Here is a 12209-nt window from a genome sequence, read left to right on the forward strand (position 1 = left end):
ATGGAAATCTGTTTCTTCTGGGTTACCCCTGATGCCCAGCAGGAGGCAGTCCAAAGTCTACTAAGTACATGTGCCTAACTTTCACAGCAGCATTTATTAAATTACATGTTTTATGTAAATCTTTATTATAAAACTGATGGGACTGGATGTAGCAGGAATTAAAAAAAAGATTTTTTTAAGATAAATTTTCATTTGTCACAATAGAAAAACTGTAGTGTATTAGACATTTTCCCAACAAACAAAAGCTCCCCAGTTCAGTTCTGAGACATAAATCCTTTTGGAGTTAAGTCAGGAAGAAAATCCAGCATGATGTTCATGGTCAAATATGCAGACAAGGCGACCTCTTGCAAATAAAGAAGCAGACTAAAGTAGTTTCTAGAAAAGCACAGATGGAATTAATAATTCTCAGTTCCAGTAAGCTCTGAACTTGGTTATGCAAGACCTCCCCTGAGACACAACCATCAACAATACACCCAAGCTACTGTTCTGGCATGTCAAAATGGCCCTTTCTACAGTTAAAAGATGTAATCAGATACAACACTGCACATTTGTAGATTTTTATTCTCAGCTATAGATACACTGCAGCCATTTTCTTTTCTGCATTTTTGAATTTTGATACAGTAATACATGCCTTTATAGATATTTATTTATATATGCATTGTATATGTATATAACGGGTCATCATCACAGAGAAGGGATGCTGAGTCTTCAAATTAAAAGCATATCTGTCACAGTGAATCTCCACTAATTTGCATTTTTTTCTCTAAATCACAAAATAAACAGTGAGAGTGAGAGTAAATACATTGCATGTTGTAAATACAAACAGTAGCGATGCTCCGAGCTGTGGATAGTCATATATTTAAGCTCTCAACCTGCTTTGTTACAGCAATCCCTCCACAATGAGACTATCCCTGTGGCTGATATATTCTGTACCTTGTATTGCAGTGCACAGAAAGCATGGAGGTTTCCTCTTCTGACATTCAGGAGTGCAAATGCTAATTGTGTAAAATAAACATTTCTTTTCTTTGCTGACAGAAACTGCTACACACTCTTTAACTACACACGCCGAATCATTCACTCACACACATAACACAAAACTGCCTTTATCTACTTCAACAATCGGATTCAAAAGATAAACTAACAAATCTTTACATAAATAAAACACTGAGTGTATCATCATCTTACCACAAATGTAATATTAGAAAACTGGGATTATTCCATTCCCCAGTGCCAAATCCTGAGGGGCTGAATTATTAAATTAAATAACTTCTCTACACGGAAATGAAAATGAAAAAACAAACAAACAAACATCAGCAAACAAGTTAAAATCACCTACAGAAACTTTTGACCAGCGTTCAGTGTGGTATTTAACTCATCAAATGCACAGACAAAATCAAACCTAAAGCACGTACAGTCACACATGCACTCATCACATCCATACTTTAAAAGTGGAGGTCAACAATGTTTAGTTGAAACATAATAATAAAGAATAAAAGACACACACACAAGGTAAAGAAAGGCAGAAGGGCAATCCACACAACGACAAAGCAGTCAAAGCTAGGATCAAACTGACAGATGTTGATTAGTCATGCCTGTTAAGTTCACATGAGTGATTATTCATTCCTAGGCTACAGATGTCAGTAATGTTGAGATTAAATAGAATATATAATTCCCAAAGACAGAGTACACATAGTCAACACGAAACACAACAGCAGCAGTTAAATTCAGTGTCAGTACAGTCTGATTTTCTGTTTGTGACATCTTGACCATCTGAATCAAAAAAGCAGAGGCTAGTACAGTGAGTGAGAAGTTGTTCTTTTTTTTCATAAAGGATTATCTGTGAAAGTTGTGAGAGGCAGTGCAATGTGAAATATCGTCTTTCAGTCCAAGCACCTACTCCAAGAGCAGTACCAGTGTTTTTTAGGTAAAATGTACTTTATCTTCTGGAGGTTTGTGAGTTATTTGATGGGGATAGTGTCGCTCTGTTTTCTTTGAGTGTTCTGTTGCTCTACCACAGGATAAGACAAACCTATCAGACAACTTGAATCAGAAAGTAAAACAATCAGGAGATCAACAAAAGGCTTTCTTTGGTCACAAAAGGCAAAAAAATAAAAAATAAAACAAAGAAACTCAGAAGTACTTTAAAACCACACAGGGAAAAAACTCCAAATCAAGAACTAAAGATCATCTTCCAGGTCCTAAAGGGGAAGACTGTGGTAGCTTTGAGGTGTGTTTGTGCACACTAGGATTGCATGTGACTAATGCATAGGACTAGCAGGGATTTTAGCATGGGCACAACGAGGGAGTTGGGCAGAGTGTTACTCAATCATTTACTCTTCCTTCCTCATCGTCATTGTTCTTTTCTTCTTCGTAGTAGCGGTGAAAGAGCTGGTGGAGATGCTGTTGGAGATCACGGGTTTTCGATCCTTTTCTGGGGTGGTCCACTTTCTCTTGAATGACCTGTTTGCGCTGCCCAGCTCCCTCAACCACTGTTCGTGTGAGAGTGCAACCTTTACGCAGATGGGCCCTGGACAGGTAGCAAGAGGCAGGGAGGGGAAATAGATAAAGAAAGATAAATATCTTTGAAAAAATTCACCTGTGGAAAATAAAGTAAAGGAAGAGCTATAGTTACAGATATGTTATAGGAGAAACCCCCCCCCCCCCCCCCCCCCCCCCCCACACAGATTAGACCGTGTAAATCCAACATTACATTTTTGGATTTACACAGTTGAATTGAATTCAGGTTTACTTATAAAGTGCCAAATCCCAACAACGATCACCTCAGGACACTTGATACTGTAAAGTAAAGACCCTATAGTATTCTGGAGAAAACCCCAATAATCAAGTGACTGTATATCACCCACATGGGGGACGAAATGTGAAAGCTTTTTTAGAAACTCTAGAAACCACAAATAAACCTGCCGTCTGAAAGCAGAAGTGCTCTGTTGGGATAATATAAAACTGTCTGATGACAGTATGATGAAGCCTGATTACTCAGGATTTTGTATGTAAAGAGAAGGACTTTAAATTCAGTTGTGGACAGTGAGCCTGAGAAGCAGTTATGGGAGAAATTGATCTCTCTTTCTCATCTCTATTAATACTCGCTGCACACATGCACAGCAACTTCATGGTCTTGATGCATGCTCAATCGTCCAGGTAAGGAAATCCCCACAACTTGATTCTGTTCATCTGGACCTGAAATCACTAAGACTAGATGAAAGGAATCAATTTTTTGTGAACAACTTCATAGCTATTTTCTTAGTGGAGAAAGCTTAAGATTGTGTTGCAAAACTCATACTGTTAAGGCTGAAAACATGTCGTCCCCTGCGTGGAACCTGAATTCAGGTTCCTCAAACCAAGGAATTTCTTTTGAGACAGACTGAATTAAACTTGTTTGTAAAATACCACCATTAGGAAACCTACGGAATTCTACTCAAAACTCATTTGTGTCAAAATGTATCTTTTTCCTTTTCATTTTTGTTTCTTTTGCTTGTTAATTACTTGGAATATTTAAGGCTATTCAACTTCTATACTACTCAAAAGCAGCAACACAAAGTAATCACTAAAACTATGATTTACTAAAAACAACTAAATAGTGCATGGATAATAATTTTAATGTAGTGCACGGGACAACATTTTCTTACACTTGTTCACAAGAGTTAAAAAATGATAAACTCAAATCTCACTGGTTTATTCACACGTTTGACTTTTATAATTGATTAAGAATACAAAAAATTTGTTTGCCAGCACAAATGAACATGCGCAAACATTAGTCAATATTAGTAAGCTTCACACACACACACACACACACACACACACACACACACACACACACACACACACAAGCCCGTTCAGCTATCTTAGTGAGGACCTTCATTGACATAATGCTTTCCCTAGCCCCTTACCCTAACCCTAACAATTAAAAATGAATGCCTAACCCTAACCCTTACCCTAAACCTAACCATAACCTAATTGTAACCCTTACACTAAAACCACATTTTGAGCCTCAAAAAGGCCTTCAAACTTGTGAGGACCGGTGAGTGACTGGTTCTCACAAGTATAGTAGAATGCAGATTTCGGTCCTCACAAAGATAGCTAGACAGGAACACACGCACACACGTGCACTCCAGTAGGCACACCTCCTGACCACTGTTCCATCCTCTTTGATAGTCTCTCTTTCTACCACCAGAGGGAGCTCTGTTCCGCTAAAACCACTCAAATAACCGAATGCCTGGTGGCATGAAAAGCAGAGAACACAGTCTCTTAATTCAAAGTGATTAAATAATAAAAACATACATTTGAAACTCGAAACATCTTCACAATGTCCTATTTGTTTAATTTTTTTAAAACATAAGGTGCTAAGACATGATGAATGTTGATGTATAAGTATTATGTTAATATGTGGTTATGTAGTTGGGGAATAACGGTGACAAAGTGTTTAAAAACCTTCTTGAAGTCGTCCTGGGCTGTAGGCAGATCAGAGGTCAAAGACTGATCACCATGGTGTGTCACTGTCCTTTCACCCTCCAACACAGTTGTCCTTTCCGTGTGACTGATCTTGCGGCCATCAGCCGTCTCCTGCCTTGATGATGACGAATGCTCACGTTCGGTAAAAGTCACCTAGGCCAGAAAGAAAGTTTATTTAGCTGTACTTTATATATTAATATCAGTATAGATGTTACACCTTCCATTTTTTGGTAAAAAACAAACAAACAAACAAACCCAAAACAAAACAGAACAAAACACTATGAAGAAGGACATCTGCAACGCACGTACCTCTGTGTGGTCTCCCTCACTTTTCACGACTGTCCGCTTCACAACCTTAGAGTAGCCATCTCCCTCCGCTGCAGGGACAAACCCCTGAGGAGCTCCTTCTAAGGTCGTCTCTTCATGCTCCGCACCATCCGCGGAAACACACTTACGTATAATTTTACGGGTAACCTGAGCAAGATAATGCATTTAACGACTATATATAGGATTAACTTTCGAAGCTGCATATAATGCATATAGTGCATTTTTTCTCCACCTTTTTGACAACTATGTGTCCATTTTCATCCTTGTACCTTTCTTCTGACACCGACTGGGCAGGGAGGTCTGGCATTTCATCAGCCTATGAGGAAAACAAGACAACTAATAATCAGACAGGCTCATTTGGGTCAGTGAAATATTCACTTCTTTAACTGACAAATTAGTGCAACTGTATGTTCGAATAAAATAATGCACACAACTTTTAGGCAGTAATTCAGTGAGAAAACAGAGACTTCGGGACACAGGAAACAAACTTGCATTTTCAGATGTATTTTGTTAAATAAACCAAGAAAAAAAAAGTGCTCACAGCAGCACAAAACTCTCAGGTTAGGCTCATACATGTTAATCAAGGGGTGTGTTATCTAATTTGAACCCATTTTCATCCTTTCTGTTAAGACTTAAGGTTGTTAGAAAATAAACATTTGTAACTTGAAAGTGAAAGTTTTTAGCTTTCATTTAGTTGCCACACTGGTTTAAAACATCATCAGTCATGCTAAATCAGATACCTGAATGACAACTCTTCTTTGTACTATTCTGGCAGTCAAAAATTCATCATCTGAACTTTCTGACATTGATCCAAGCTCAGCGGTGATCTCCTGACCAAGCAACACAAATCCATTGACATTTAATAATGAATGACAGCATGAATGCTAGGTTTGCAGGAAAGCAAGCAAGAAGCAGAGTGATATGTTGCACTTTCAGATGATTGCATGTCGTTTTGTACATTACACTGAAAGTACAACATGGCAGTCTATAATTAAACAAAAAAAGAAAATACACCATGCTCTTACCTAGATGACAATAAATGTGCCTACTGATGAAAAAAAAAGTAACTCATGTTATCACTGTGAGTGATCCTACTAGTTACAGGCAGCAAAGTGACATGCTAAGTTAGGATTAGTCAAATGTGAAATCAAAACAAATTAAGGGTTAGAAGGAGTTTTAGCTCCCATTCATGTGGCTACAGGGTTACCAGCAGTCATTCCTCTCTGAAGCAAATATAGTAATTTGGCCAAGCTCAGCTCTGGGGAAAACACTTGCAGGTTTTTTACCAACTCTCATCTTACCCTTGTCAGAGATTTATCAGTATCATGATATGCTGCAGTTTCACAGACAGGCGGTGGTTGTGAAGTCTCACACAAGGTGAATTCTTCATCTGATGTTTCTTGCATTTCTTCTCTCTTTACATCTACACGATAAAGAGGCTCATGGACAAAAGAAGCGTCTTCATAATCTTCACTTCCAGAAGACAACAGTACTTTTTGATTCAACTTTTCCTGCACTCTAGAGTGATCCTGGGCTTGACCTCCACTTGACCTAGCTCTTGTCTCAGATTCATCGGGATCAGGCTCTGAGAAATCGGATGAACCCTGTTTGCAGTCAAAGTAAGGCTCTGGGTCAGAATATTCATTGGTTGGACTGTCTGCACCACTATGCACTATATGACTGTGTCCTGAAGGTATCTGAGTATAGGTAGATGAAATAGAGGAGGCCTCTGCATAGCCAGGTGGCAAGTTGTACTCCTCATCAGAGGCTGAAGAAGAATCAGTTTTGGGTTTGACTGAAGAAGACTGAGAGTCAAAACATTCATCGTCTACTGAAGTCAGAGATCCTTCTGAATGGTGTTCACTGGTCCTGTCCTCATCTGAAGATATTTTTAAGTTCCTCGATGAGGAATTGGGCACCAGTTCTTCAAAGCTGAAATTTCTTGCAGATATCACTGTCTCGGGAGTCAAATCAGAAAGAGACTGTGAAGACAAATCTTCATTATGTATACTGTCAACAGAGTTTGCTGCCCATAACTGAAGTCTATCTGGGATAGTCTGTGATTCCTCTGTCAGGCCTTTAAAGTCATTAGATGGCATAGCTAATTCATGTGCTTCTTGACTCTGAAGAATGTCAGTTGTAGCGTCTTCCCAACAAATATCTTTCTCAGGTATGTCAGACTTGCTCTTTGTAGCAACTGAAGGAAATTTCTGAGTATTATTTAGACCATGTGTGCTTAACTGGAATGCATCCACATGAAAGCTTGGTTCTTCCATTTCTTCACAAAGTCTTTGGGAAGATTCTGGGCTCAAAGGGGATTCATTAGAGGACTCAGAACTGTCTTTATGAAGACCAGAGCTTGATGGTACACTTGTGACAAGTTTTGTTACATCGGGAATGACTGAGACCATTTCATGTTCAAGCTGAATGGATGTCTGGAAATGTGGAGGCTCTGTAATGGGAATATCTGGGTTATCTACTGCAAGCTGTGCAGCAGATGATAGATTGACTTTTAGCATATCACTATATTCTGCAGGGCCGTGATCCTGAAGGAAAATATCTTGGAACTCATACATTTGGTTAACTGCAGGGATCTCGTTGGTGGATTCAGATGAATGTGGTTTAAGTGCCTCTGGTCTAAACTTAAGTTTCATCTCCTCCAGATCTGACAGAAGCTGGTCAAGCTGAGGGGACCCAGACCCTGGTGGTGTTGGTGTGGATTCTGAGGACATGACAGTTGCAGCATCTGGGCTATCTTGAGCTGTTTGAGAGACTGATTCTAGAGTCATGAAGCTTGGTTTAACTAAGCAATAATCTTCACTTGTGGGAGATGACATTTTGTCTTTTTCCTGTGGTGCACTAATTTGATTGGTCACTGTGGTGTCAAATTGTGCTTTACTCAAGTCAAAGTTAGCTGGAATTGGCAATTCTAGTTTTTTAGTGAAAACTGTATTTGAATCACATGGTAAGGATGGGGATTCTGCTGGAAAGACCTGCCTCTGTCCTAAATCAAGATTTTTTTGTTGTGAATCTTGTGAAATATTTGTCTTGGAAGATGCAGGTGACACCTGAAAGAAATGGTACAATGAAGTGGGAATTAAAAATAAATATCATGGGTGGTTTTGTTGTTGATTTAAGGAAGACTCCAATGACGCATGCATTTTTCAAGATTTTTCAAGGACAAGTTGGTGTTTTAAATACAAGAACAGTGAGCAATATTTTAAATAATGAAGTTCACTTGTAGCGCACATGCATATAAAACAGAATTAACATATTAAGAAATATGTTAATACATGTATTTAACAAGCAGCATGAGGTTTAAAAAGCATGGCATGACCTATTAAGATGCACATAGATATTTTTGAAATATTCTTCATAGCAGTACATAATTGACAAGACATTATATTACAACTATGATAGACTTGCAAAAATGAATAACAAAAGATTTGATTTACTGTGAAGATGAACATGCATAAGTATAGTATAAAGTCACTTCCATGTTATATGAAGTCAGCCATCCAGCAGTTTATAAAAATTGCTAGTGCATTTTGCTGAGCCACATTATTGTAATAATAATTCCACTGATTCAAAACACCTGCCCAAATGACACAAGCATTATAAGGAAAAGTTACAAAAACACATCAGGTGAAAATCTGAATCAACACAACCAACCCAAGGTGTTGTGCCCCTGCCAATACATTTTAGAAAGGAAAATGTGTGGGTTTTAAATGTAAAAATTCTTTGACGGAGGATGTACTTTCAAAGAGGAAGAAAAATATCAGCTGTGGCAAATTTAGAATTCTGTGTTTTTTAACTGAACAGCTAAATATTGCAAAAAATTTGCTGCAACTACAGTAAATAAAAAAATACATTTCTATTGGTAATCTCTATTAGTTTTGCTTCAGAGAAAGGGCATTCCATCTGTTCTAATGCAAACATGCCATGGTCAGAGAGCCATTGCTTGTTATTGGTGGAAGCTACTACTTATAAAAATCAACACTGCATTCACTGATATGCAACAGCCTTTGCTGCCTTACCAATGCCATGGAAATTTTTCTCTTGAACTTGATCGTGGATTTTCTTTTCATGGGCTTTTCATGTACTTGGGAAGATCAGTCTTGGACATGTGATATTGTTGTGTCCATTTTTGTTCATACACAAGTTGTATTCACTTCAGGGATTCTTTTTTCCTTGGGGTTGTTCATGGAAAGCCTCCTCTAGCCAGGTACCATGATGAAAACCACTGTTTTCTACAGATGGCTTGTGACTCAAATGATGAAAACTGGCTGCGATGTGTGGTTTATTGTGATCTAATATAGACTTTTTGGCATTTAGGCTTTATTAAAAAACAAACTGAAAAAAGGTTATTTATATCTTAGTAAAGAGTTATGGGTTCATTTTCAGATGTTTCATTTTGTGTAGTCTTTGTTTCAAGATATGTATCTGTGACTGTAACTAATGTAGAGTGAAATCAGAATTTTGTAATCTATTTGAATGCTCTTCTATTTTTTCTTCTTACTTGCCGAAACCAACAGCAACAGATCCTCTGTCTGAACTAGCCTGCATGCCAGATATACTTGGGCAAGATAGTAACCCCAAGTTGCTCTTCGATGCATCCACTGGAGTGTGAATTTTAGACAGAAAGCAATTGCATAGAAAAAGAAAAAATAAAGTGCTTGTATGAGTGGGTGAATGAGGCAAGTTGTATAAAGCGCTCTGAGTGCCTTGTCAGAGTAAAAAAGTGCTATATAAGAACCAGTCCATTTACTACTGCTTGAGCATAGGGCTTTGTCTGATTGTTGGGGAGTTTCACTCTAATCTGAATTTTAAATAATCATCAACAACTGACTGTGTACACCTTTTTTGTACAGTACATTTATGGGGGACCCGTAGGATTGAATATTATACTCTACTGTATAGAGTGTACAATACACATTGTATACAATACAAACTAGTGTATACAATCGATAATATAGTCATATCACATAAAAGAAAAATAGCAAAACATAAATAATTACAGTGTCTCTCCAGATTAGATAGATAGGTAATTTTATTATCTGGGCTATGAATATACAATGTTATGCCTATAATGTCTATTCTCTGAAAGAAAGAATTGAGTTGGTGGAAGACAGATGATCTGTGACAAAGCACAACACGTGTCAACTCCCTCTGGTGGCCCATCTGCACCATGTGATGACAATTCATTTGATAACTTTTTATTTGTCCAGGGAACAATAGTGACAGATATAGCATTTCATTTCCTTTCTAAATTATTTGTTGCACCAAATATTATAATGTCTTAAAATCAGAGTCAAATACCTCAGCACCCCTGAACAAAACTGTTTTGACCAGATGGTGACCCTTTAATTTATCATTTATGTTGTCACGCCTTCATTTGAATGTGCCCCTACAGCATCAGATAGGCATTTCTGCTGGTGTAACTCTACCAACTAATGCAAAAGCTTTGTTTGGACAGAATAAAGCAGATAAACAACTGGTCACACTGCATGCTGAGTATGGGCAGTACTCAAAGGTCAGCCACAACATTGAAACTACCTGATATTTGGTAGATACCCAGCAAAACACCTATGGTCCACTGATGCATGCACATAGGATGTTACATGCAGGTTTCACTATACAAGACTAGACCTCGATTAGACCTTTCTCCAAAATGTGGCCTGCATTTCCAGCATTACAGCCTTAAGCCTGTGACATTTATGTTGGAAGTCATAGCAGACCTGTACATTTTAATTTTTCAGAAATCTCTCAGTCAGAACATGCTATATCATGTTTAAGTGGAAACTAGCGAGCTAACTTCCTGCTAACTTCTAACTCCATTAAATTTAATAAATTCTGTTTTCATGGATGCGTGGATGTTAAACTTAATTGTTACACCTGGTAAAGCAGCAACGCTGATTATTTCATTAAAGATGAAAGAATTTAGACAGTTTTTAACTCTATGATGCCGCAGTGTTCGTTTGACTTTGGGACCTGAAGAAGACGGAGTTTTGGACCCAGATTACTCCGCGAGGCTCCTGACTACGGCAGCCGTAATGCTCCGGCAATCCATCAAGCGGTGCGCCTTCATAGCTTACCAAAGTCATACTAAAACATTTTTTGACAGATTTCTTCGCGCCGTGTACCACATAAAATCGGTTCGAGGTCAGTAAGCACAACCAGAATTCAGACATAAGGCACACTGTCGATTTTTGAGAAAATGAAAGGATTTTAAGTATGCCTTAAAATCCTTTCTGATGATGAGTACCATCTAAAATTTCCTTAGAAGTCAATGTGCCATATGATTGCATTAGCAATAAATTTAATAACTCTATATTAACAGTTACACACTATATAGAACAACTTTATAGAATTATATTTGTTCGCAGATGTTTGCAGCTATCAGCGAATAGTTATCAGCTGTTTTGAAACAAAAAAAGACACTTTTTATCCATAACAAGAACTCCATAACAGCAAATGAACTGTACAACAGAAAATGCAAATGCTCTTTATGGTCTCCTCACAACAATGATAAGAAAAATAAACTGAGCCAATATGACATGTTTGTTAATACAGGGATACACATGTTAATGTGATCTCTGATCTCCCACTCAGAGACACAGGTCTCCGAGTGTCCAGCATTCAGACCGCTACCTAAGGACACTCTTCGTGTGAGAGGAAATCTGCTCACACAGATATGTAGAGCCAAATACTGTCAATAATGCCTCTGCAATGTTCTGAAGACAGTTAAACCTGTCAGGTAGTGATGTTCAGCAGGTGAAAATGCAAGCTCCATGAACACGCACAGCTACGGATTCCAGCTGCATTTGTAGTTCTGCAAACTTTGACCCCCACAAAGTTGAGGTTTTCAGTTCAATCAGCTTAATTTCAATGTCGCATTAACTGGCATTAACTCAGCCAGTTAATGCGAGACAAATCCAGCTGCTCATTAAAGCTTTCTGGTTTGATCAGTCTCGAGTCTATGGATGTATCCGTGTATTTCCGCGGTGCTGATGCTGCGCTGAGCGGACAGCTCCTGAAGCATTTGAAGTGTCGGAATGTGGAAATTTCAACATCGCTTGAAAAAACTGCCAGCTAGCAACGTCCCTCTCACCGGCAGGCTAAGTTATTTTTAGCCAATTACAAGTTGAATCTGGTAGTTGGGGTTGTTAGCTAAGATACCGTCATTAAGAAGCGGCACAACTAATGTGTCTATGTGAGCTGATTTGTGATGTGCACCGCTGGCCCAGCCATTTATTTTTTAATGCACCTTCTCAGATTAACTTACTGCGTGTCGTGCCCAGGGCTGGACTGGGACAAAAGATCAGCCCGGGCATTTTGACTAGAGACCGGCCCACCAGGTATTAAAGATATAAAGGCTTTGAATGAAAACAAACGCTGTGGTGACAGTGATGTAC

At 38.4% G+C, this 12209-nt stretch overlaps 1 protein-coding gene across 5 annotated transcripts in view; it reads right to left on the reverse strand.

Moving 5' to 3' along the window:
* Positions 1-339: 339 nt before the first annotated feature.
* ank2a (ankyrin 2a, neuronal) overlaps positions 340-12209 on the reverse strand; it is an 83177-nt gene continuing 71307 nt past the window's right edge. For 4 of the 5 annotated variants that reach the window (XM_063476347.1, XM_063476345.1, XM_063476348.1 and 1 more), the window contains 4 exons: positions 5027-5110; positions 4777-4941; positions 4447-4620; positions 374-2527 (listed from right to left, as the gene is read on the reverse strand). In XM_063476347.1, the coding sequence (XP_063332417.1) occupies positions 2513-2527; positions 4447-4620; positions 4777-4941; positions 5027-5110 (438 nt within the window). In that variant the 3' untranslated portion in view covers positions 374-2512. Of the gene's footprint in view, positions 2528-4446; positions 4621-4776; positions 4942-5026; positions 5111-12209 lie in introns of all 5 variants that reach the window. The other variant, XM_063476344.1, reaches the window with a different exon arrangement.

The sequence above is a fragment of the Pelmatolapia mariae genome, linkage group LG6 (genome assembly GCF_036321145.2).
Source record: "Pelmatolapia mariae isolate MD_Pm_ZW linkage group LG6, Pm_UMD_F_2, whole genome shotgun sequence".
NCBI lineage: Eukaryota > Metazoa > Chordata > Actinopteri > Cichliformes > Cichlidae > Pelmatolapia > Pelmatolapia mariae.